The following is a 25,813-nucleotide window of genomic DNA, read 5'->3' as shown; positions in this document are numbered from 1 at the left end:
GGACACAAGTAAAATATGTACCCAGCGGGGACGCACAACCCTGCAGTGGTGATGCATTCTGGCATTGGCCAACTGGGCCTGGGGTGTTGGGAGCCCCTTTATCGCTGGGGCTGATTACAAGGGAGATCTATTTTACAAAATGAATGAGGTAAACATGGTTACTAATAATGTGGCTATTTCAAGGGAGGAAATCTCAGCCTGTAGAGTGTTGGCCATATTCCATTTTGGGTGCTATGTGCTACAGCACTTATCTCCAGTGGCGTGGTCAACCCATACATTGATAAATCTAATGTATGAATTACTTTCATATGTGGCATGCTGTGTATCACCGTGGTTCCTTTATAGAATGTAAGGGTTGTGTTGACATAACAGCCAGAAGTCTGCCTTCGTTTGAAGTTCTTATAAGGAAATTATACAGCGGACACTAAGTTAGGTCATAGCCACTTCTCTACAATTGATTTGTCTGTGGCCACCCTTTAAACACTCAATGGTGCATTGTTAATATTGCTGCTAGCACCATCAATATGCCAGTGCACATACACATATGGAGATGTATTCGCCTATACATTTTTCCATGCACTGTGGTTTCTGCCAACGTAACATAAAGATGGAAACTCGGTATCCGTGTACGCTGTTGAAGTAAACGGTGGATCCCACGGGTTGTACCATATCTTTCGGAGAGCTCAGAGGTGCTGAAGATAAAGGATTGTCCAAACAGAATAAAGTTGCTTTTGTTGTCACTCATCCCAGATATCTTTGGGTTGGCATGGAGATGAGTTCTTTTGCCCATCATTAAGCAGCACTCCCAAGGTCCAACTTCCCTGTTGCTTGAGATAGACTATTAGGTTTGGTAGACACTACAGGAGATCGTAAGCCCCCGCGGGGGTGGGAGGCGGCGCAGTCCTTGCAGTGGAGCTGTAATAATATGGGGAGCCTATGGAGAGAAATGGAGAGAGGACAGTTACACATTGTTAATAAGTCAACTTTAATCTACCATTAATATCTAATCCCAGCTCATCATCATGGAAACAGCATGGGAGATAACCTAATAAACAAAGGAGGAGAGGAGTCACATGATGTGTGTGAATCCAAATATTACCACATAGAATGAATTCCATCACAGAGGACACAGTCCTGGACTTCAAAAAAACATGCAAATACTTTCTCGGTGTACACGGTATTATAACGATGTGTACAGATCAGTCAGACATGTTCCTGGGAATAAGGCCAGCGAGCATTTTCCATCCATCTCGAAAAGAAACTTTCTCCAAATAGCACTTCTGCTGCAATGTGTTAGAAATGGATGAAGTCTTCATGTAGGCTCTTTAAAGTGTCCTAATGGGACACATCTCTCTCAATGGCCCCCTACTTAACAGACTATGAGATCTTTATTGCATTTTACTTAACCTAATACAGAGTGTAAGCGGTGATTTAATAGCCGAGTAGGGATTTCTAGGATAGAGGAAACTATTATTTCTCAAAATGTCCAAGCTCAGTAACAGACTGCCAGTAAGTAAAATTGGCCAACGTGGGCTTAGAACGAGGCAGCTGGACTATTTTTCTTTTCTAGAAGAAATGGAACTGGCATTACATTCCAATAAGTTGCCAGACTGATACATCTAATCCAGATCTATCGAGTTTCAAAGGAGAACTAGTAAACCCCTGCCTTGACACCATAAGCGTGTCTACCTAAGGATTACAGGCATTGTAGTTCAACGGCAGCAGGGGTGTTACTGTCCTCCATGTCCAGACCACTTATTCTGGTTCCATAGATGTAGCATTATGACTAAGAAGGCACGATGCTGTAATGTGAATATCCGTGTGAAATCCCTTCCTTGTAGTCATCGCATTACTTACTAAGAAGGCTGGAACTGGGGAAACGCCAGCTCTCTCCGTACGCAGCGTATGCTCCGTGGCTGTATGCATTTCCAGAGTAATCGCCTCCTGCTGAGAAAACACAAACTGTAAGGTCACAGTGACAACGGGGTAAGAAATGTCTTCTCTAGCTACTGTAGCGACACTGTACGCAGCCCAGCACGCTGTGGGGGTTATATATATAAAGAGTAATTCTGGGGCAAAGCGCTACAAATCAAGCAATCAACATGAACATTCTTTTTAGTTGCTATGGTGATTTGTTTCACAACTTTGCACCAGAATTTCTCTTTATACATAAACCCCAATAAGACATTAACAAAATCCTAAATCCTTCTTCTACCCCCCCCCCACACACACTTAGCCTTAGAGCAGCACTTGTTAGCATATGTGACGTGTTTGTGCAGAACATATCTCATGCGATGGGAACATCTGTGGTATGTCTATGTGTTTTAAACCATATTTTGTCATGATTTATGCTTTAGAATCGTCTTCATGTTCACGTGCCGCAGGGGCATGCATTGAATGATGCAGAGCTAGATGGGGTCTTTTGCTAACTGTGCCCACCAAATATTATATGGTCTTTATTGTAGGACATAATTACAATACTAGGACCCAGCCCACTCCTGCAAGAAGAATGATGTCCAAGGTCTTTTCTTTTAATAAAAACCTCTTGTCTATCACGTTCATTTTTAAAGGTTTTCAGTTTTGCCCTAAAACAACTTATTTAGTGGATTCCGCATCCTAACTGCACTTACTGTAAAACAAACAAGCTATCCAATGCTAAATATGACATCCCCCAGGCTTACTTATAGTTCCTTCTGCGCGTCTCATTTAAAGAGTAAATACAACGAATGAATTAAAATATTAAGTGATTATGTGAATGCAATCAATGGAGTGTGCGTGGGCTGCTCGGGACTGCAGGGGGGGCGGTAGAATTGTGTAAATGTGTGGATGTGTGCGGTTAGGATTGGGATGTGTTCTTGTGTGTACGTAGATCAGTATCCCTCTATGTGCGTGCAGATTATAGGGTAATGGGAATGCATTTGTCTCTTACACATACACAGTTAAAATATAACTGCTCCTTTTTATTTATCTTGACCAATCTCATTTCACGCTCCAAGGGAGGAAGGAGTGTGTGTGCGTCGTGCGGGTGTGTAGTGTGGGGGGGGTATAAGTACTTTATATTTTTAACGCTGCATTAAGCGCGTCTCCGTGGTAACGCAGTAAGACGCTGGCTCAGCAGGTTACGGAGCTATGAGCTTGAGAGTAGCGGGGGTGTTCTGCACGTCTTTCTCATTTAAATGTACCTGCGGAGGTCATCCGAGGTCACCCCACCAAGCACAACCCATTGAGTTCTTTAGGATGGTGGTGACACCTATGCGCTTTCAAAATTTATGGATCATTCAACAAAGCATTGGCGGCGGAAGCCGCTAAAAAATATATCGAAATTCACAAGCGCTTAGGGCTAATCCACTGGCAATCAAAAAATAATAACTTGTGCTTTAACCGGGTTGGGCGCATGAGGTCAGATCTGGATTCATGTAGAACACCAGTATGATTGCTGATCCCCTTAGAAACAAGTTTACAGTTCAAGTCTCGCCAGCTTTGTAAAAAAAAAAATGACTTGTTAAGTCCTTTCCCTATAGACTTTCATTAGTCAGATGGACCCCCTGAAAATTAATAGATGCCAGAAGACAATCTATTTATTTATTAAGCTGCAATAAAAGGTGATATGGACTTTGTGAGTTTGTCTAGGGGACTAAGAAAACGCACCTAAAACATCCACAGAAACTACATGATGAGCAATACGGAGAATTTTTGAAGGAAAAAAGACACAGGATTTGTCCTTAAGGATTATCTCGGTACTTGGACAGCAAATAATGTATATTAAATAAAAGCTAATAATAATATTTACTGTGATATAAAACAGCCTTTTGCTACATCAACAAGGTTTAACACAAACGTTTTACTAACACAGGGACGTTTCTCAAATTGTCTTTTGGGCATTAAGTTTTAACATCCCAACTTAGTGATCAATAAACACCAACCAGGGAAATTCAGTTGAAGATTTTCTCTTACAGTGAGGATAGTTAATATATGGAATTCACAGTTACGTATTCTCAGCCATGTGGGGTTTTTAACAAATACATGTAGCCAAAATCCCATTTTCTTCTTATTCCAAAAAAACCTTAACATTTTATAAATATTCTGTTGTTTTGTTTTACAGACTTGATAAAACCATCTGGCACACTGGGCAAATGCCTGGTGGGTTGCTGGCCTCTCTAGTGGCAGATCGGGTGCTGAAGCGTGTGGCCAGTGGATGGATATGAAAGGCCGCATGCTACGCGAGCAGAAAGTCGCGTGTGGCCATGCATCTCAAACTGTTGGCTGCACATTTCATCACATGGCCATCAGCCTTAAAATGCCATGGCCGCCTGACCATCAGCAGTCCAGCACTGGGTATTCCATCTGAAAAAGTTGGCGTATTGTATTTTATGCCCCCCCCATGGCACCCATAACTTACCAGCTACCATTCCAGCAATAGCAGACGATGCATAATTTCCTTGGCCACTTGGTATGTGTGGGGGGTACCCGGGCAGTGTGGATCCAACCATATCACGCCCTGTGCAAGAAATAAAAAAGACGTATTAAACCCAGCTTTCCATTGGCCTCAAACAACCCAAAGCAGTATGAAAAGTGATAATTCCAGCCCAGTAATATTACTTCTTTCGGGTTACTTCTAAACAGCAACTTACGTGCAAAGCTTTTACATTGTTCTTAGAAACACAGAATTTAATAACAGATAAGAAACATTCTTCCCATCTAATCTGCCTAATGTTTTCTCATGTGTAGTCAGACCTTGGTCTAATCTTATGTTCAGGATAGACACATGCCTATCCAATGCATGTTCAAATTCCCTGACTTCACTAGCCTCTACTTATCTCACACCTTCTCAGTAAAGCAAAGGTTAAATCTAAAAAAAAATTATTTCATTCTTATCACTGTAGCAATCAGTGTAATTTTCCTTTAAGACTTTTCCACTGGTTGGAATAAATAGTCCCCTATGGTGCACAAAATGGTTTGGTCCAAGCCTAAGGTGTGCATCTTGTCACCCTACCCTTCAACCAGACCCTACCTGGAACTGCCTGGCTGGTGAACTGTCCATAAACAGGTGCAGAGTGGGAAAAGGCACTGAAGGGTTGGACTGAAGCTCCTGAGCTGATTGGCTGAAGATCCAGGAAGGTGGGGCTATATAATGATGAAGGGGTGGAGCTAGTGCTGGAACTGTCTGATGTCTCTTGTTTTATGGAGAATGCAGATAGTTCTATGAGGAATGAATGGGATGAATATAAATGAATAAGCAAGCAAACATAAAAACAATGATGATGATCAAGATGAAACAGGATAAGTCCTCCTTTCCTATTTACATAGTTACAGAGGTGTCATTTTTTATTGTTATATATTGGAATAGTGCTGTATATTTATTTGCAATACAGTCAGTAGTTACTAGAGGACATCAATCACCAGATTTTAGACAGTATTAACTATAACACTGGATCCTCTATATGATCTCTCAGTTAGTGTGTTTTGAACTGGACTAACCAGAAGACATTTACACAAGTGTGTTCATGGTGTGCTATAATATGGAGCATTGTTGCTGGCACATCCTTTGGGTTAAAAGGCTGAGTTGCACCAATATGAAGCCTCATTGAGGTTGCTGTAAATTTGGTTTTAGAGAAAAGCTTAGAACTTGAAAACTACAAATTCTGACAGCGTTGAACTCAGGGGGAGAATTTTGCCTGAACTCAGAAAGGAATCGAGTGCTGAGGATTCACCTGGTGCAAAAGGCCATTTCCCCAAAACTGAACCACAGCCACCTATGGTTATAGCAAACCGAGTCCACCCTTAGGTATTAACTTCTGGTCTCTGAGTTCCCATTTCCCCCCTGCTGCACCTGGTTCATAGACAGTCCAAGTGTGCACTTGATTCAATATTAGGATTTGTGGCACAGTAAGTTATGCTGCATTATATTTGTTTTATTTAAATATTTGGTCTATATATTTTTCTATGTACACCTACCAGACAATGCAGAATATCCCTGGTGTGCGGTGAGGTTTCTGCTGAGTGTAGCATTGCTGGAGGTCAGAGCGGATTTTCCATCATCCATTGCGTTGTTAAGCAGCGGTAAGGGATACAAAGCCTGGAATAATAAAGTTGCTAGTGATCATCCAAGCCATGCTTTATCATAGAGAGCGTTTTCTTCCTGCCCCTGTACATACCTGCTCCGCTTTGCTGTGGCTGGAAGAGGGGTAGGAATCTGAAAAATGTTGTCTCTGAAAATGACATTCAAGTCCATCCAAAGGATGTTGTCCATAGGCGTCCGTGCGAAGCTGCTTCCTGCTAAGTCCACCACTACCTTGGGAGTCAATGCTGAGTCTGCAGCTGTCCTGGTCACCTGTAGTCATTCATTTGCAGATATATCTCAATAATGCATCATTTCAAACCATATTCAGAACTTTTATATTGTGAATATGCGCGCTGTGTATTAACAGAAATATGATCCCCTACAGCTTTTCTTTTTATTCAATATTAGTCCCAAGGGTTTGTCACGGTAATCCTATAGCTACGTATATTAATGAAAATTATACTGCTCTACTTACATTGTGCCTATAACTCCCCCTGTCGCTCGGTACTAACTTTTACTGACCTAATTCTGTTACCATAGAACTTCTCTTACAGGTCCGTGGAACCCATCTCAATATCTTCTGCTGTTGCTCCATACCACCTCCCCCTGTGTGTCCTTCATATGATTAGATACATGCGTGGCACCTAAGGTGAAATACGTCTTACTCACTGTCATCTAGCTTTCGTTTCCCATCAGAGCTGGCTTGAGCAATTCCCAATAAGCCATTAATAGAATAAGTAGATCCAAGCGAGTCGGAATGTGGAGACTCAGGAGGAGTTACGGCTGAGCTGGGTACTGTGAAGAGAGGAAAGATTAGGATTCAGGATTAGGCATGAAAACTTGGGATGTATTGATTTTTTTGCACAGGTGCTTTTCCAGTATTCCATCACTAAGTAGAAGTTTATCCTTCTTACTGCTAATTACATGTTAATTATGGATATCTTTAAGCTCCATCAGTATTACACCCCTGAGGATCATGTAGATCCCCAACTTCAAGCATTATGCCTGTAATGTAACACAAAGTGCGGCCAAATGTCACTTACTCAGCGTATGTCCAGGGCTTAATGACTTTACGCAGCTCTCTATAGGCAGATTAAAGAGCTGCTGGACCTTGGTGCGGATTATTCTGTATGAAAGAGAAAACATGTACAGTAAGAATAATCACAGCTTCAACAACACCCAGCAAACATGCATTTCCACCTTATATTTGTAGCAAGCTACAGTCCACACATACCTGTTGATGGAGCTGACACTAGGCACAGTGTCATTGTCACACACTCCTTCTGCTAGCAGACGGTCCCTGATCTCCCAGGCAAACATGGTGGGATTCTGCCGCTTGTAATCTCCAATCTTTTCTACCACTTTAGGAGTGGCAACTTTGGGCTTGGAACCCCCAATGACACCTGGACGGATACTGCCTGTCTCATAGTACCTACTCCAATACAGAACAAGGTATAATTATCCAAAACCGACAGTTGGATCCACCTAACATATGGTTCCACTAGGCACCCTTTAACAAATGATTGTACTCCCCTTATTGAGTGACAGAGGCATGCAATCCATTAATACTTCTTTCCTTACTATGTAGTCCCTATTTTGGATACATATCATCTAGGTGTCCGAGCATTTTCACAATGATATATAATTGATATATAATACATTATATATATAATTATTATAATAAATGATCTAAAATATACAATAACCTTCCATTATACTATGACACTGGCATTATTTAGTACAAGCGTTGCTAACATACCCATCCTTACATATTTTATTTGACTTTCACATTTTATTTTCATTTTAGTTCTTGTCTATCTAACAAGTCATAATCTAAAACTAGCAAGTTTTAGGCTTAGATGTAATATAAGAAAGCACTGAGATGGTGGTACATAAGTGGAATAGCATCCCAGCAGAAGTGCTAGAGGCTAATACGGTGAGGGAATTTAAATATTCATGGCTAATACAAAAGAACAACCATGGGGAATTTTGCAATTTTTTTCAGTCCTACCCTCTACCACCTCTGCTGGGAGTCTAGCTCTTGTTACATTTCCTGGCTCCTTACCTGCCGAGTATCTTGCTGACACACCCATGGCTGACCCTCAGTTGCCGTGAGATGTCACAGGGACGCACACCTTGATGAGCCAGGTCGACGATCCTTTGCCTCACTACCTCTGGCAGGGGGCGCCCATTCACAAATGCCCCACCTAGCTGATTCAAGCCTCCATGACCTGAACGGGCCGAATAAAATAGAAGAATTAGTCTTTGTGTTGCAAGTTCAATGCAATGGGCCCCACATCAATAAATAATATTATTAATAGTATTAAATAATTTTAAATCAACTAGAATATATAATTGTCCCACTTGCACAATGAGCAATACCCCCCAGTTTTTAAGCAATAAATATACCTGGTATGCCTATATAACATACATAAACAGCACTGTAATAATGGAATATTTGATCTATATATATATATATATATATATTATATTATATCTAAAAACTTATATGATGATGTGTAACATATGTATAGACACACAGAGGTTTTTACTTCCCATCCCTTATGTGCAAAGAGCAAAAAGGTAAAATGAAAGGGGGTGAACAGTCTGTCATATATAGAATAATGTATACAAATGTTATGTATGCAATAATAACATGTACCCAGTAAGAACTGCCGTGTGGTATGATAACAGTCTAGTTTATTGTATAATTTCTATAACGTGTACATCAGATCTCGTTCGGTTATATACAACAATTTTCCCACATTGTGCTATACATTGCCAGTATGCTACTGTATCCACTTTTTAGCACATTACATCATACACTTGAGTGCATTTTGCTACATTAAATTGAATGTAATGTGCCTAACCCGTGTGCAAGTTACAATGAGCTCACTAAAAATTACCCAAGGGCACAAAAATATCAGCTTGCCTTCATCTACATGTAGTACAGATCGATATAGAAAACACCTATATACCATACATATACTGTATGTCAGCCTGCCTAGACAGAGGACACCATTGAGGCATTATAGGGCGTCATGGAACATTATTTTAACTTTGCTGATATGAAAGATTTAGCCAAAATTTGTCTTTACGGACATTATGAGCTACAAATGGGACCCAAAAAGTTTGCTTAGCCGGTAGACGTGTCCACAAAACAGTACTCAAGGCCACACCAGCCATAGAGGTGACCTGAGCAGCTGAAGGCCCTGATACATCTTCTCTTGTGCACTGGAGACAACGTTCTCCACCCTGAGACCAGCTCTTACAGTATGGCTGCTAATAGGGAGTTTTTTTCAATGCTATCTATGTGGTTAGTAGACAGTACTGGATGTTGCTGACGTATGTGGGAATATTCAATGCCTGCTTATTATACATGTAATAGAAGGAGCCTCTGACCTATATGCAGTGAGCTGGTGGGTCCTGTGCAGCCCCTCTCTGAGATGAGTTCTGTGGACAAATGAATTGTTTTAGACAAAAAATAAGCAAACTACATGCTTTATCGGGATACACATACACCAAAGAACACAGGGAGATCCGCTCCAAACACACTTCATTTAGTTATATATATTTTTAATTTTTTTTGCTAACAAAAATCATATTGTCCTATGACACAAGGACAAATTATTGTGACACCTGACCATTACACAGGGAGTTTAATGACATTGCATTCCAAATACATAGATATTAATATGTAGTTGGTCCCCTTTGTAGCTATAACAACAAGATTGTGGAGAGTTTCTGTGGGATTTTTGCCCATTCATCCAGTAGAGCATTTGTGAGGTCGGCACTGATGTTGGACAAGAAGGCCCGGCTCACAATCTCATTTCCAATTCATCCCAAAGGTATTCGATGGTATAAAGGTCAGGGCTTTGTGCGGCCGGTCAAGTTCTTCCACATCAGACTCACCCAACCATGTCTCTAAGGACCTTGCTTTGTGCGCTGGGGCCACAGTCATGCTGGAATAGAAACGGGCCTTCCCCAAACTGTTCCTACAAAGCATTGTATTGTCCAAAATGTATTGGTACATCTCCTTCAACAACCAACTTCCTATTAATGTCTATGTATTTAGAATGTGATGTCATAAAAGATAACAATTTTATGATCAGGTGTCCCAATACTTTTGTGTCCATATAATGTATATTTACTTAAGGTTGAACTGTGGTAACATACAATATGCTTCCCAACCACCAGGGACATGGAAAGTCAGCGGTAATTTATTGCAATCAGATAATCTCGCCATAACTTGTGTTATTCAATACATAGTGATTGGTCCTGACAGTTTTATGTGTATATATACCGTATTATAGTTCAAACATATAACGTTAAGTACAACTTACTGTAAGCTACAAATAAACTATGGAGGTATTTTGTAATTGGTGTTGTATACTTGCAGTAGTTATTACCAGGAAGAACATATTAAAGTTTATCTGGGTTTCAATATATCCTGTAAAGCATTCATGTTGATTGTTGCAATGTAAGTAATGGCGATTATCCCGCACATTACACATCAACTCACAAAGAACATAACACAAAAACTACCCCATGAGAGAAGCAAGCAATGGGAAACTGCTTCACTCTGTGTCTTATTGGGATGTGAGTCCCTATGGGGTGATCTGCCCCACAAAAACTGCCCAGGTGCTGCCACCACCAAGGAAGAATAGGCAGCTACCAAGAAACTGGTCCGGGTATTAAATGGGTATCAGTCCTGCTTAGGCAATGGTTTAAGAGATAAATAAAAGATAATAATAATAATCATCCTCATCATATATGCCATGGACTTTTATGGAGTAAGGAAACACAGTAGGTACCAATGACTTGTACTGACTTGGTGAACAGAAGATAAGAGGGCTGCTCCCTTGGGGGATTTCTAATGCATTTGTATGTTTATCTATAAACACTATAACACATGGATATTTAGAGAAGGGGAAATGTATAGGGACAGTAACATATCTGATTCTCAGCAGTGTTTGGAATCCAAGTAGTTATTCCGACTAGTAAAAAGTTACCCAGATATCTCCAAGTGTTTCTTGGATTGGAAGCTAGAACTCAATCACAGCAGCACAATAAATACCATATATTATTAGCTTTGATTTCCAAGTGATATTTATGTGTAATCTGGGTTTAAGTGCAGAATGTTTAAATCAAGTGACCTATTATTATTATTATTCATTGATTTATATAAGCAGTATATATTCTGCAGTGGTGCACAATGGATAATATAGAACACATTTGCCTGCAAACACACAGTGTGCACAATCTGGTCCTTTCCAACACACACTCACACACAAGATAATCAATAGAATGATAATAAAAGTAAATAAAGGGATCCCAGAAAGGATGCAGACCTCCCTGCAGCTATATGTGGGACTGCAGGAGACACACAACACATACTAATATGCAGAGTCCAAATTGTGTTTACTGGCTTGTCCATGTGCTAGGATTCATGTCTTGTAGTTCAATTGAGCTTATACAACATATCAAGGTTTATAAATCACATGGAGATGAGGATAAAGATAATGAATCTTTTTCATATTTTTAAGAAGACCCTTCAAGCTGCAAACTGTGCCAGCCAGGAGTTTAAAACTATAGCAATTTCAATCAATATAGATAATATCCAGTAATTAAAACAGCTCTCTTGCTGACACTGGCAAGTAGCCAGTTGCTCTGGACTACCTCCTGGCCTGGCATCATGAGAGTTGGGGTCCTCAGTGGTTGGGGTACCACTTTGCCTGCCTCTCTCTTGTAGGAGCTCAGAGATGCTACTGAGGCTGCTACATGATGAAGATATCTCAGGACGAGACTCATGACGTCATGCACAATATTATGACGCTGTCAGCACATAAACCAAGTTGGTGCAAGCGTCTATATAGACTGTAATAGTACATATGGTTTACATGCGCTACTGAAATTACTGGGTGTTAATGTATGTGATTCTCTGACCAATGAGTCGATGAACATGGGGCAGCTCCTGCAACAAATATAACATATAGCTGAACATAAAACTTCATAGGATACTGTTTCATTCATAATCAATGTTCTCCACCATCAAACCTTTTCCGACTTTAGCACTTTCAGTAACAGAAGAATGCCCAATTCCCATCTCCCTGGCACTGAAAGGGTAAAACATGTCACTTCTTGCTGCTGTAGTTATTTTATTAGAAAAGGCTTGTTATAGATAACATGCCCAGTGATGGAAAGAATCGATTAAACAACTTATTTATTTAACTTTATTCTGGCTAATTACTGTATCTTTCCCTGCCGGTAAACCGTGCATTTAATCCACTACTCTAGGGAATTACGTGCATTCCAGCAAACAAGTCTGTCTGAGCTGTATGGTGTATACAAGGATGACAAATATATAGCCACGAAAAAAAATTATATCTGCCCTGATGTATCCATATGATCACTTATTAACCCTTATTAACATATCAAATGGACACATACAGAATATATATTTATTATTACATAATAATATGTATTCTATTATAATATTATAGTAATAGTCTTGTTAGTTAAATAATTCCTGTACGAGTTGGTAAAATATATTTAACTATTTATATCTGAATATTTCGTTATTAATAATAAACTCGATTTTACAGGAGACACAACCGAGATAAACTCCTCTAATGTCTTAATACCGGTGTATAGCCGCAAATAAATAATGGGTAATGGTTCATTGGACCAAAATTGAATTTAGTAATAACATGTTATCAGACCCTTATTTTTAAAAAAGACAAATAGGAAACGACCATAAAATGTGTATTGGAATAATAAATGGCATTATCTGAAAAAGCATTGCCCAAAATGCCAAAAAGCAGAGAGTAATATACTAAAGGGGTTTGCTATATATATATATAGATCTATATGATGTTATATTTAAATATATATATATGTAATCAAAGCAAATGTGATATATAAATGACTATTGACATTATATGTATATATATATATATATATATATATATATAAAAATATATTATATATATTATATATCTATATTACATGATAAGAATTGAATTACTACTGCATTAATTCAAATTTATTTTCTATGAAACATTTCTAATGTTTAAATTGGTCTCCAGAAATAACTGGAAAGGTTCAGATTTTCTCTTTCTGGAAAAAAATATTAGTTTTTCAATCTTGTGCAAAAATTTTACATTTATGAGTTACTAAGTATTGAAGTTCATGACCCAAAACTAGCTCTTCATTAGGTAAGGTTTAATCTTTAACTATAAAAAAATATTGTTATTTCCATCTGTCCAAATGCACAAGGAAATTATCATTTTTATTCATAGAATATGTAGATTGAGATTGTATTTAAGGTATATTAATACAAAATACTTTGATTAGACTTAATAATTGCTTTTAATTGCGTAATAATAATAAAAAATGAATCCGCCTTCACAGATCCGTTTATAATTTAATTTTCCCTTTAATATGAAATCCCTCCAGATTATAAACTCAACTGTTCCTGAATAACCAATCTTTTTACTGCATACTGTGCAGCGCTACGGTACATGATGTCGCTACCAATTTATTATTATTGTATTTCGAGCTGCCCCAATTTCCTGATTTACTTAGTGAATATAATCTTCTTAAAAATACATGATTACCCCCCCAACTGATCGAAATGTGAAGAATAAAGTATAATTCGCTATGAGTAGAAAGGGTTTTTCTTGATGTTTTTCTTTAATTTTCTAAATTTTCAATTTATTTCTATATTTTTTTAGTTTGAGATTCAGTAATAAAAAGTTATGTATATATGTATATATAATCAGTAGGTAATAGAGCATTTGTACTACATAGAAAGTCCTGTGGATATATATATATATATTTATATATATTTATATATATATATATATATATATATTTAGGAAATAAAGAAGTAAAGGAATGAGAGCCCCAGCTTCAGGTAATGGAGGGGTGAATTATAGCTGCAGCCCCCAGCCTGGTGTAACTTTAGATCCACAGAGATAAGTAACCAAAACTGCCACTTAAGGCACTGAATAGTTCTCTTGAATTGAGATGACATGAAAATTGTGATCTCCTCCTCAGATCTTCCCTGAAGCTGCATCCATCACAGGGGCAGTTAAAGTGTCACATAGAGCTATAGTGATCATTCTGCAGCCAAGGAAATTATCTGCTAATTAACTTGTATTCAAATTGAGATATGACCTCAAAGCATCTATTTCTGATTCAACAAACACCAGAGATGCACCCAGGATACTTCAACCCACGGAGAGCATTTCACACCTGCAGGAGATGCTGAGGTCCTTCATTCCCACTCAGCATTTCTCCAATATTATATTATAAATATATATTATATTATAACAATAACACATAAATAACATCCATAGTACATCCATATTATCTTTAAGAGTCGGACACAGCACTAACTCGAATGGTAGCATTATTGTTATTGAAGGATTTTGTCTGTATGATTTTTGTGGGTTTTTTAATAATTGTGACATTTTCTGATAATTTGAAAACCAAAATCCACAGAACACATAATGTTAAAATAATCCCACGCCCTATACATTATCTTATTCTCTAACAATAAACAACTATATAAACAATGTGGTCATTTTGTGCAAGAAGCGACATTTGGATTAGAAATCGCATCGCATGCCCTAAGAATTGTAATCATTCTCAGAGCTCAGCGGACTTCAATTTAATTGCAACTATCTGTATAATGCTGCTGCACGATCGTAAATAAATGCGATAAATAGATCGCAAAGTATAAAGAACGCATACGAATACATCTCATTTATAGAAGGGAAATAATACGAATGGGATATTCACAGATAAACGAATCGAGTAAAATAATCAGCCACCGCTACTGGGCTGTTTGGGGGGAAGTTAAAATATTCACCCCCTGATTGAGCTTTTTAATGGATATGGGGACCATTCAAAGAGAATTATCATTCTATCGCTCTAACGAATATTATTTTAATAATATCCCAGATTCCTTAGTAAATAATGTGATATACTGATAGATCGATGATAGACAAATAGATAGATAGATAGAAGATCGATATAGATAGATAGATAGATAGATAGATAGATAGATAGATAGATAGATAGATAGATAGATAGATAGATAGATAGATAGATAGATAGATAGATAGAAGGTGGCACATGCTTCCTGGTCTAATAGAGACATAAAAGGACACAGTTGTATCTAGACGGCTCAATGTATCACCGCGGGGCCCACACACAGCCGCCCCTTCCTCACCCTAATGTATTGTGTACACAGAAAGAGCTATTAATTGAACGAATTTATTATTGATTAGCACTGGGAGGAAAGTCAATTAGAGTATTTTTTTTTGTACGGCACACAATGTACATAGAGCGATATGATATGTAAATATTCATGATATTAGATATATCAAATATATAAATAAACATATGAGTATGAGGAGACCGATCGTTTCTGTAACTCGATGGATTTCCATCGATCTCTATGTAACTGTCCGGATAATTCTATTAGTCTCTCTCCATTCACTTCAATTGGATTATCTGCTTTTGGGTTCATTTCTGTTTCTTTAAGTTTTGCAAGTAATTTAAGGAGTTTATATGATATATAATAAGTCTGTGAGCCGATCTAAGCGATATCAGTATAGCGCACGGTATATATACACTGTAAGGGTACATATGGATGTCAGTACAGGTAAAACCGCCACCCGACAGCACACACAGCGACTATAAACCCTCTGGCCGGCTAACACGAACCCGGGTTTGTTTTTTCTTGGAAGTCGGTATAAGGGTAAAGAATTGCCCCTGTCGGTGCACTTACCCGATCTCATGCTGTTATGGGGCATATTCCGGGCAGATGCCAATATATCCTCGGTAAAGTTCCTTAATGAGAAAGACAGCAGCTCAGCAGCCAGTACCCAGGGCACCTGTGAACGGGAGACAGCGCTGATTCATGGGGCAAAGAGCAGGGGGTAAGGGGCATAGGCGCAAAGGGCAGGGGGTAAGGGGCATAGGCGCAAAGGGCAGGGGGTAAGGGGCATAGGCGCAAAGGGCAGGGTGGCAGAGAGGTTAGGCTGACACAGCATGTGGAACGGCATGGGGCAGGGGTTATTGGCAGGGGCACTGGCAGGGGCTATTGGCAGGTATGTTGGCGAGGGGCATGAGGGGTGGCTGGAAAGGGTAGCAGGAGGTTATAAGCTATCAGACAGATAGAGGAGACGGGAGAGTTGGGAAGGAGATGCACACAAGGCTTGCCGGGAAGGGTGAGAGTCGGGGTGGGAGCGGGTGAGTTGGCAGTGAGAGGACAGCACGGTGAGAACCGAAACAGGTACTGAAGGTTATCCAGAGATCCCTCATCTCACGGCGGTAAATGCTGCTCCTGAGCGCTAATAGTGCAGCGATAAGTGACGCAAATGGTTAAACGCAGCAATCACACGGAGGTGTTAGTGGAATTAGTCGGTGGCTACATGAAGCAGAGTTAGATGGACAGAGGGGCAGACAGAGGGACAGACAGAGAGGTGAGGGGTGCCGCTCACCCGGTAGCCGGTCTCCGGAGATCCCGCACACACAGCCCGCACTCTGCGCGAAGTTTCTGCTCCCACCATAGGCTCCAGGTCGGGGGATTTATCCCTCGGAAGGGTCTCAGGGCTGCCCCGCACTTCGTACTGCGCACTGATTGGCTGCTGGGGATTTCAGAGGTGAAGGGAGGCGGGGCCAGCTCACGGGTGGGTGATTCCTAGAGAGTCAAATCCCCCGAATATCTACATGTGCCTATGTGTGTGTCTATATATATATATATATAATCTATCTATCCATCTATATCTATCTATATCTATCTAACTATATCTATCTATCTAACTATATCTATCTATCTATCCATCTATCTATATCTATATATCTATCTGTCTATATATATATCATCATATATCCATCAATTATCTATTATTTATGTATATTCTATCTGTTCTGTATCTATCCTCAATCTGTTAATTCATCTATCATTTTAATTATTGAAGCCGCATTTATATTAATTCATATAAACATCGCCATGTTTTCATATTACAAATTATTCTTTATGTGACAAACTTTTATATAAATGCGTATAACCGGCACAGTTTTATTTTATTTTCTGAGTTTTCTCTCTAGATAATGGCGCCAAATTAGTCACCAAGAATAACAAAGTCCTTATGTTGCATTTATTCGTCCATTTGAATGTATCTATATGTATATATATATATATCGTGGTGTTAGACAGATCTGCTCATTGTATATGTGTGTTAATGGATGTACTAAAAGCGTTACGTGTTCTCTATGATGCTGTATATTTAGTTGGTCCCGGGCCATTTCATACATACAAGCCTTTGCTCTGCCCCAGTTGCCCATGCGCAGCCCTGTGCACACTGCCAGACTCATCATAGGCCTCATTTCTCCGCTCAGTCGTTTTGTGAAAACAACTAATTGATTAAAGGGCCGCTTTGTATCACTTGGGGAGTTTGAGTCCAAGGCCTGGGCGCTCAGATAATGTAATGCTACAGCAATAAATCTGGCCTCTCCGCGGGGTGCACGGCATTTGGGCTAGTTGGCTAGCTCATAAGGACCCGGGCCGGGGAGGGGCCTTTTCCCATATCACACACAAGCGGAGGGTCCCCGGCCAGCGGGAATAAATTGTCAAAGCCTCTGTTCTGTCAGCTTTATGACCCTGGGCCTGAGAAGACAAAATCTATTAGTTAATGAAAAGAAAACGCACTTTATAATCCGTGTTAAAAAACTTTAATGAGCCGGGGCAGAGGTTACATAGCAATCGTTTGTTATCTTATATTTGTACATACATGACATGCGCAGCACCACACTTTCTTTTTTTGTTAATGTCACTTATATACGTAAGTTGATCAATAGAGCTTACAATTTAAAAAAGCTTGACCCAAGAGACCCTCAATTAGAGTATACATGCCCACCTCATCCGACCTCAGATAAGAAAGGGAATTATAAGGTCAATCGAACAGGGTCACCTTTGCTTACGCTTTATGGCGGTTTAGCTTTGGCACTAATTGTTGCGTGCGTTATCTCTCCAATGTCCGGCATTTGTCCGCACTCGATCTGTGAACGATATTAGGAACAGCCATTTGGCTTGTAATGTTCACGGTGGGCACCAGCGTTAACTCAATGGGCTTACATTTATATTGTATATTAGGCTTTCTAGAATATCAAAACCTAATCTTGTAGAGCAGCCATCTTTTTTTTTTATTTCCTTTGATATGTTGGAGATTTCTTCTACGCGGAGATGGATTTTAGGTTAATAATGCCTCTAGGTGCAGTATGTTAGGTGCAGAGTCATTTTAATGCACCCCTTAGCAGAGGGGGCAGCAGGACCCATACATCAGACATAGAGAGCCCAGCGTGCAAGCTGTATGTTTTGGTAATATTGTATATTTCGGTAATGCGTGTGCGGGGGCATAAGTCTGCAGGTTACATGGATTTGTTGACCATGCCTGATGACCTGGTGGCAGGGCAGTGATATTTGTCCCGCTCCATGTACAGACATACCTCCTCATGCTCAGCGTCCAATAGAGTTTTGGACCTAGGATGGTGCTGAGTTATGATGTCATATTTGCATTGGGTTGATCTATTTTAAAATTTTTGACCACCAGGGTTTTAGTGGAAGTTGACTTCAGGCATCATATACACGGTGACTGGATTCTTTATATTCCACTATACCCTCCATTCCTTTCTGTTAATGAATTTTGGGCAGGACTGACCAGCATACCTTAAGCATCATGACTGTCAAATGTGTTGTTACATATTACATAGTTACGTGCGTCCATCGAGTTCAGCCTTTCCTATATCTGTTAATTTGTTGTCTTTTTATTCCTCTTAGCTGGACCAGCCCCCCCATGCTAAATATTGCCAACCTTGGCTTACAATCTCTCTACAAACAGGTCCAATAAGGAGCAGAAGATGAGAGATCTGTCATGACAGAGCCACTGAGCACATCCGAATATTTGCCACATACTTGCCCCTGCTCTGTTGTAGGGCCACTACTAGAAGTCTTGTGATTTGTTTTACTTGTGATAACACATGTAACAATCTAAAGTCTTTAGACAGAACTTCATTTACTCACTGGCTAGATCCTTTCTAAGTTCTGTCATGGGCTTTCTGCATTTCTCTTTCTGTGACAGGATAGTGAGTGTTCTGTCTGCCAGAATATTGTCTGCTTTATCACTGGGTTGAACATGTACCTCCACCAGCTGAATGGTACCAGTACTCCACCAGTTATCCTACTGGGTATATTACCGGCAGATCCAGTGCTAGTAAATGATGTCTGATGTCTCTGTGACTCTCTCCCCAGACCTTGCATGAGCCAAGCAAAGCTACCAAATGCGAAATCCTTTTTATGACTTCTGATAGCAAGGATTCCATAATTCTAACGCTTCTAAAACTCATCACAACATTGTCTCATCTCTGCGCGGAGTTTCATCCATGTATTTTTAATGTTTTGGGTTATTTTCAAGAAAAATAATACTGGCCGATGCTCCTTGGCAACTTAAACATACTTCCGAGCTTCAAGCCACGCATTTCACATTGGTTCATTCATACACTTTTCTTCAAAATGAAACAAACCCTGTACTAGAAATCAGAAGTATTCGAGATCTCACCCCTCTGCGGCTGGGAAGATCACGTGAAATGTTAATTCTTAAACAAGGGGTTAAAAAAATGGCACTCTGTCCTCTAAGTTATAAGAGATATAAGAGATATGAGCGATTGCCGTGGTGTGAAGTCTCTAATAAAATGGTCATGGGGCAGATTGATGCAGGAGAGTTGAGTCCTCTGATATTTTGTTCAAAGCTTTATCCTTATCAGAGGAAGTGCGAAAAGTGACCTTTATTCTTTTGTCGCGTCCCATAGATCTCCTAACCCTGCCTTATCTGCTAGATCAGAGATGCTGATAAGGACAGGGGCTTCCAATTAAACCTCTACCCCCTTGGATATTATCCATAAACAAAAGGCAAGGTGTTTGTAAATAAACAGGCGCGTTACAAAACAAGGGCAATAAGTTTCAGATCTTCCACAATTATTCTGGAATTTGGGGAGGAAAAAACATATTTGCCACAATTCTGGAGCCAAACTACTTTCTAGAGCAATCGTACAAGAAACAAGGAGATTTTCAGCTTATTGTTGCGCGTTAAGCATTTTACCCCGGCATTGCTCCACTTCTGCCTTGATAAATATGGCGAGAAGTTTGTGACCTTCAGGGCGATGATGTCCTCTCCCGGTTTCTGCATTTTTCCATATAACAAGAATTGCCCTGAACACATTAATAGTAATAAATATTATATGCAAGCGCGATAACTCAGCCGAGAAAACAAACAGATTGACAATGGATAAGAATGAGCGCATCATTCGATGTACCTAAAAGCACCTAATAATGTGTTCTTCCTCATACATTGCAAATTTGAATTTGTTGGTAATTTTTAGTATACTTCCTCCCCTGGGCGGTTGTTTCAGTTCAAACTACTTTCGCACTCTGCACCTAGAAATATTTAATGTACTCAAGAGTTACAAAATATCAAGTTTCTTAGTAATTAATCCGTCTCTTTGTGTCCATAACTCATTAAAGACAAATGATGTGAAGCCTGAATTAAATAATAAATAAGTATCCATTGATATAGTTACATCTAAACATATATATATATATACATCAGCCTATGGATTCCAGCATTTCATACCCGGTGCTGTGTAAAGTACTAAGTCAATCTGTGCTGCGCTATCAATAAGTAGACTTGTCGCCGGTGGAAAAGTTTGTGTTTGTTTTTGTGTTCATTTTCAAGGGGAAAAAATTCCTCTTATTCGATTAAATTCGTCCGTCTTCTTTCCGGACGAAATTTGTCCAACATTTTTTTTTTCCGGAAAACCTATTCGTGCGTCCGGGTTGCCATGGGAACAAGAAATAAATGCATAGAAGAAGTTGAATTAAAATAGCGAGATTCTCCTCCTCTTAGCGTAGTTACAGCGGCGGCCGAGGCCACTCAGACGAAACGGTAAAATTCGTCAGGAAAACGCATTCGTACAGCAAGTCTATAAATAAATAAATCATAATTAGCATTTTTAAATGATAATTATTGTGTAAATATATATATATATCTACAGAATTGTAAATAAGTGTAAAAAGAAAAAAAATGGAATATTGTTATTTATGTATAAAACAGTAAAGGTTAAACATACTGAAAAAGATGATGTGACAATCCCTGCTCGTGATATAGAATATTTCACACCGTGGATTCTGCATGGATTGCTCATCGATGTCGCGTGTGCAGAGAGGTCTGATGCTGAGGAGTTCACATGAATCTCCAGCCGGGATGTAGGGAAAGGCGGTTAAACGATGTCCCGCAAATGCAACCCTTACAAGGCCCCCCATAAAGGTACCTGACCCTGCCATTAAATCAAGTAACTGAAAACGTCCTGCAACGCTCGCCCACATACTTAGGTCATGCCCAAACGGGACATCTGGCAGAGTTGGCAAATGCCCAATGGGCCAGTGCCAGATGGCATGGGTCACTAGACCTTTACTGCCTCCGGTGCATCACAATGTGATGGCCTTAAACTGCGAGGGCAGCTTGATTTCCCAGTCTGACCCTGATTCAGAGTCTACTGGCGTGGGTTCCACTGGGATTTTGGGAGGCTGCAGGATCGCTGAGTAAATGCATGGAGGCGATGCTGGACACACAGTTTGCATACTTAAATTATATACCATATACTATAGACTATAGACTTATCTATAAGCCCCAGGGCCAGCCCTGGTTTTCCACATCTGCACAGGACATCACAATAACGAGAAGACCCCAATATACCCAATCCCAGTCCCTTTACAGTATAAGAGTAATAAGAGTAATAATGGTAATAATAGTAATAGTAACTATATATTATATCCGGGGAATGGACTGGGCAAACCGTGCTAATGTGATGTCATGTCTCACATGCCAAGCACACGCATCTCAACGCTACTGAACAAATATCAACAGAGAGATCAACTTAACAACAACTTAACGCGAGCAGACATAAGACATATTGGTACAGAAGGAGAAGAACCGGTTCTTGCGAGCTTAACATCGAGATCATGAATTCCTTTGAAGACCTTCCTAACATTTTGTTTTTGTAAGTCCAGATTGCTATGTTATGTTTGCCCATTGTACTGTACTGCGGCATATGATGGCGCTATATAAATCAATAAATAAGAGTAACTATTATAATTATTAGAATGTGAAATGGAGATAAGCAGAGGACAGCCTCCTAAGAAACTGGAACACAAGCATCGTCACTGCTGGAGAAAAGCGGCATTTTACTGTCTCGGTTTATTAAAAAAGATCTGGAATTCTGGAAAAGTCTGCGCCGGTCGGAAGGACAGATAATTCTAGATAAGAAAAGAAGACAGAAGAAAGAAATAGCGGCTACTGCCAGCAGTGAGCCGTCCCCGATGCTCTAAAGACAAACCGATATCCTGTATATGAAATATGTATTAAAAATAAAAGTTTTCGTATATAATAATAAAACGGATATAACATAAATATCAAATGTGCAAGTGAGCATAGAGAGCGCTTCCAATTCCACAAACTCTGCTCTTCAGATTGTACAGAAACCGAATTCTCAGAGCAGAGATAACGCTCACACGATCTATTTTATATATATATATATTTACTTATTTATATATATTTATATATATATATATATAGACCTGACATACTCTGCAGAGCAGTACAATAGCAACAAAAAAAAATTCTATCCCAAATTCTAATCCACAGCAATTCTTCATATATTCACCGTATGCACCGTATGTGCTGTTCCGTGATACTAGCGTGACGTGTAGTGATATTAATTATAATTTGGAATGAATTCATCAAATCCCAAACTAGTGATGATATGCAGCGATAAAGGGGCTTATTCACTAAACTGCAGTAAACAGATCTCAATACACAATCCTCCCACATTATGCAGAATACAGGGGAGGAATCAGCTCTGTGTAATCAAACCTAGGCATTCTCAGGGGTTGCCCCTAAGTCTTAAGGGTTTTTTTGCCCACATCCCAGGGTCATAGGGTGAAGGGGCCGATTCTCAGGGTCACACAGTCTGGAACGGAGTCCTTCCTATTCTACACTGAGGGGATCATATATAAAACCGCCAGTTGATGTTTTCGCTGTCAGTATGTTACGGCTGATATCCCTGCTTGAATGCAGGTGACTCAATTGAGTTTATCTTTGCAGGACCTGTTTTAAGGCGTTTGTTTAACACACTTGGTGAGTCACTAAAAAGAATCTTCACAGTGGGCTATTAAAGGGTTAATAATGCATAGGCGTGTATAATGCATAGGCGATGGGGGTTTAGTCATTTATAACGTACATCAAAGGCTGTGAGGCGAATGTTTCATTACATGTTTCGTTGCATGCTGCAGCATCAGGAAGGCTGGATTAGAGTAATGGGATTTGTGATCTATTCCTACATTTAAATAATTAGATAACCCTACCCTACTAAATATTGCTCTGCGTTTACTGTCCAAACCGCCATGCAGACCGGGTGACACCGGCAGGTGCCGGGACCGAGGGGGACATCTTTCCCAGACTGAGGAACCTGGCCTCGCTTGTCACCGCTACAAAGGGCTTTATTCACTAACGGGAGAGCGAGTTGTGCTTTTAACTCTCACTTCACTATATAGAGCCAACACTAGCAAGAATGGCTCAGCTGGCCCTGTATAATGTATAATGTATATTGGGTCAGAAGACTTTGGAGGAATTTCACTGAATTAACTATACATTACACAGGACCGGCCAAGCAGAAGCTTTACATAACGTATAGTGAATCCCAGCGGTTGAAGCAAGACTCTCCTTTTAGTGAATAAACCCCTCTGCTGTAACACGACCATATCAGGGTATTTTCGCTGCTGCTTCCAGGGTGCCCTCACACCGCTCCATCCCGACAAAGGCTAGGAGTAAAGACTAGCGATTGCCCAAGTCAAATGTATTTGAACACCACAAACATACATAATAACACGCACACGCAAGGCTAGTATAAATGACAGCATGACAGACACACAAGGCTAGGAAGAAGTTTCCATAGAGCGCTTTCCTAATCTCCCTCATTTATCTTAAGTGGCTGGGCTATGGCTGGGGGACCCCTTTCATGCGTGGCACTGTGTGTGCACTGGGGGGGTCCGCGGTGTGCCCCCCACCCTCCCTCCACTCCTAGAGGAAGCATCCAACAGCAGAAAAATCTCATTTTCCAACAAATAGTTTGTCAGAAACTGCAGGACTGGCCATAAATCATAGAGAGGGAGGAGGGGAGGGAATTAAGAGGCAGACAGCTTGTATGGAGAGCGAGAGAGTCAGGCAGCTCTAAGGTGCGACACGCAGGGACAGGGGAGACCCCCAAGACCCTGTTATACGGGACAGAGAGGGCCGCCAGGGACGAAGATCAGCAAAGCCCATCCACAGATCTGGTCATCCAAACCTAATAAAAGTCAGAGCCGATCACACAGGGATGGCCCCCGTCACCGATATTCCTTTATTCATAATTAAAGAAATATACAGCCGCTGGCATGCACTTATTAATTATTGGTTTCTATATAGCGCCATCATATTCCATAGCGCCGTACAATGGAATTAGTAGATTGTCAGCTTGCGAGCAGGGCCCCCTTGCCTAATGTATTGGTTGTTCGTAGTCCGCCAATTCTAGACCCTTTCAATAGAAACACAGAACTTGACAGCAGATAAGAACCTTCTCGTCTGCACATTTTTTTTTTAAACTCTACCACTTATGCTGGAAGGCTGTTCCGCTTATCCACCACCCTCTCGGTAAAGAAAAACTTCCTTACATTACACTGTACAACAAGTACTAATAGAATAATAACAATAATAATGATGATGATGATAATAATAATAATACTGATACTAATAATAATTGCCCTCTTAATTACTCTTCTTCCCCCTATACAGCCTATGTTGATTCTGGTGCTGTGCATTAGAAATCATTCTGTATGTTGAGGCAGAGAGAGTCCTGATATGAGTTATTATTTTTTATTATATGTTAGTTTGTTACATAGGACTGCAAAGAGGTTAAAGTACGACATGCACTACTCTGCAGTTTAAGGAAAGTCTGCCATTAAAACATTATATTGGAAACACCATAATTCTCCCAATGCCTGGGCTCCGTATAAGAGATATACGGTATGTGCCTACCTCCCACATGAGTTTTTAGCCGTGATAATATGTATATAAAGGGCAGGACATTTGTTAATTGTGTAGAACGCTACTCTGTCTCAAAATAACTCAGCTGAATAGGTCACAAAGTCCACATACTCCTAAAATCTCAAACCACTAACCCCGAAAACCAAGTGTCCCTCTTTGGCTATTTACAATGTTCTTGGAGAAACATGTAAAACATACAATTAGCTGTAATGTCCCTCAGCCCAATATCCTTATTATGACATTAAATCATCCAGATATCATAATTAACAATAAGAAAAACATCATGAGCATTCAGAAGAGCCCAAAGGCTCTGCCCGGTTTGTAGGACCAGGAGCTGAGACAACTGAAACCCCATCTCTATTTCAGCCTTTCGGTCCTTGCACACTCCGGCCAGTCCAGCAAACCTGGGCTCACCCACCTCTGTCTTTCAGATATCACTTTACGCATAATTCATGACAGGGAGGATGACTTTCTGAAACAAAAAGTACCAGATGGCCACTTTTGGGCCATTACTCAGCATTAAGTAGACTTAGGTCCCCAT

At 40.0% G+C, this 25,813-nt stretch overlaps 1 protein-coding gene across 1 annotated transcript; it reads right to left on the bottom strand.

The window, feature by feature from the left end:
- Positions 1-408: 408 nt before the first annotated feature.
- PAX8 (paired box 8) lies at positions 409-15,974 on the bottom strand. The gene is made up of 12 exons (XM_053464491.1): positions 15,864-15,974; positions 9,464-9,514; positions 8,127-8,292; positions 7,296-7,496; positions 7,105-7,187; positions 6,731-6,856; positions 6,156-6,331; positions 5,956-6,076; positions 5,012-5,200; positions 4,400-4,498; positions 1,858-1,947; positions 409-934 (listed from the first exon to the last, which is right to left on the bottom strand). Exons 1-12 carry the CDS (start codon positions 15,886-15,888, stop codon positions 858-860), a joined length of 1,404 nt encoding a protein of 467 aa, XP_053320466.1. The 5' UTR covers positions 15,889-15,974; the 3' UTR covers positions 409-857.
- Positions 15,975-25,813: the final 9,839 nt, after the last annotated feature.

The sequence above is a fragment of the Spea bombifrons genome, chromosome 4, assembly GCF_027358695.1.
Source record: "Spea bombifrons isolate aSpeBom1 chromosome 4, aSpeBom1.2.pri, whole genome shotgun sequence".
Classification (NCBI taxonomy): Eukaryota; Metazoa; Chordata; class Amphibia; order Anura; family Pelobatidae; genus Spea; species Spea bombifrons.
Note: the sequence above shows the minus strand (reverse complement) of the source record. Positions and strands in the feature narration are given on the sequence as shown.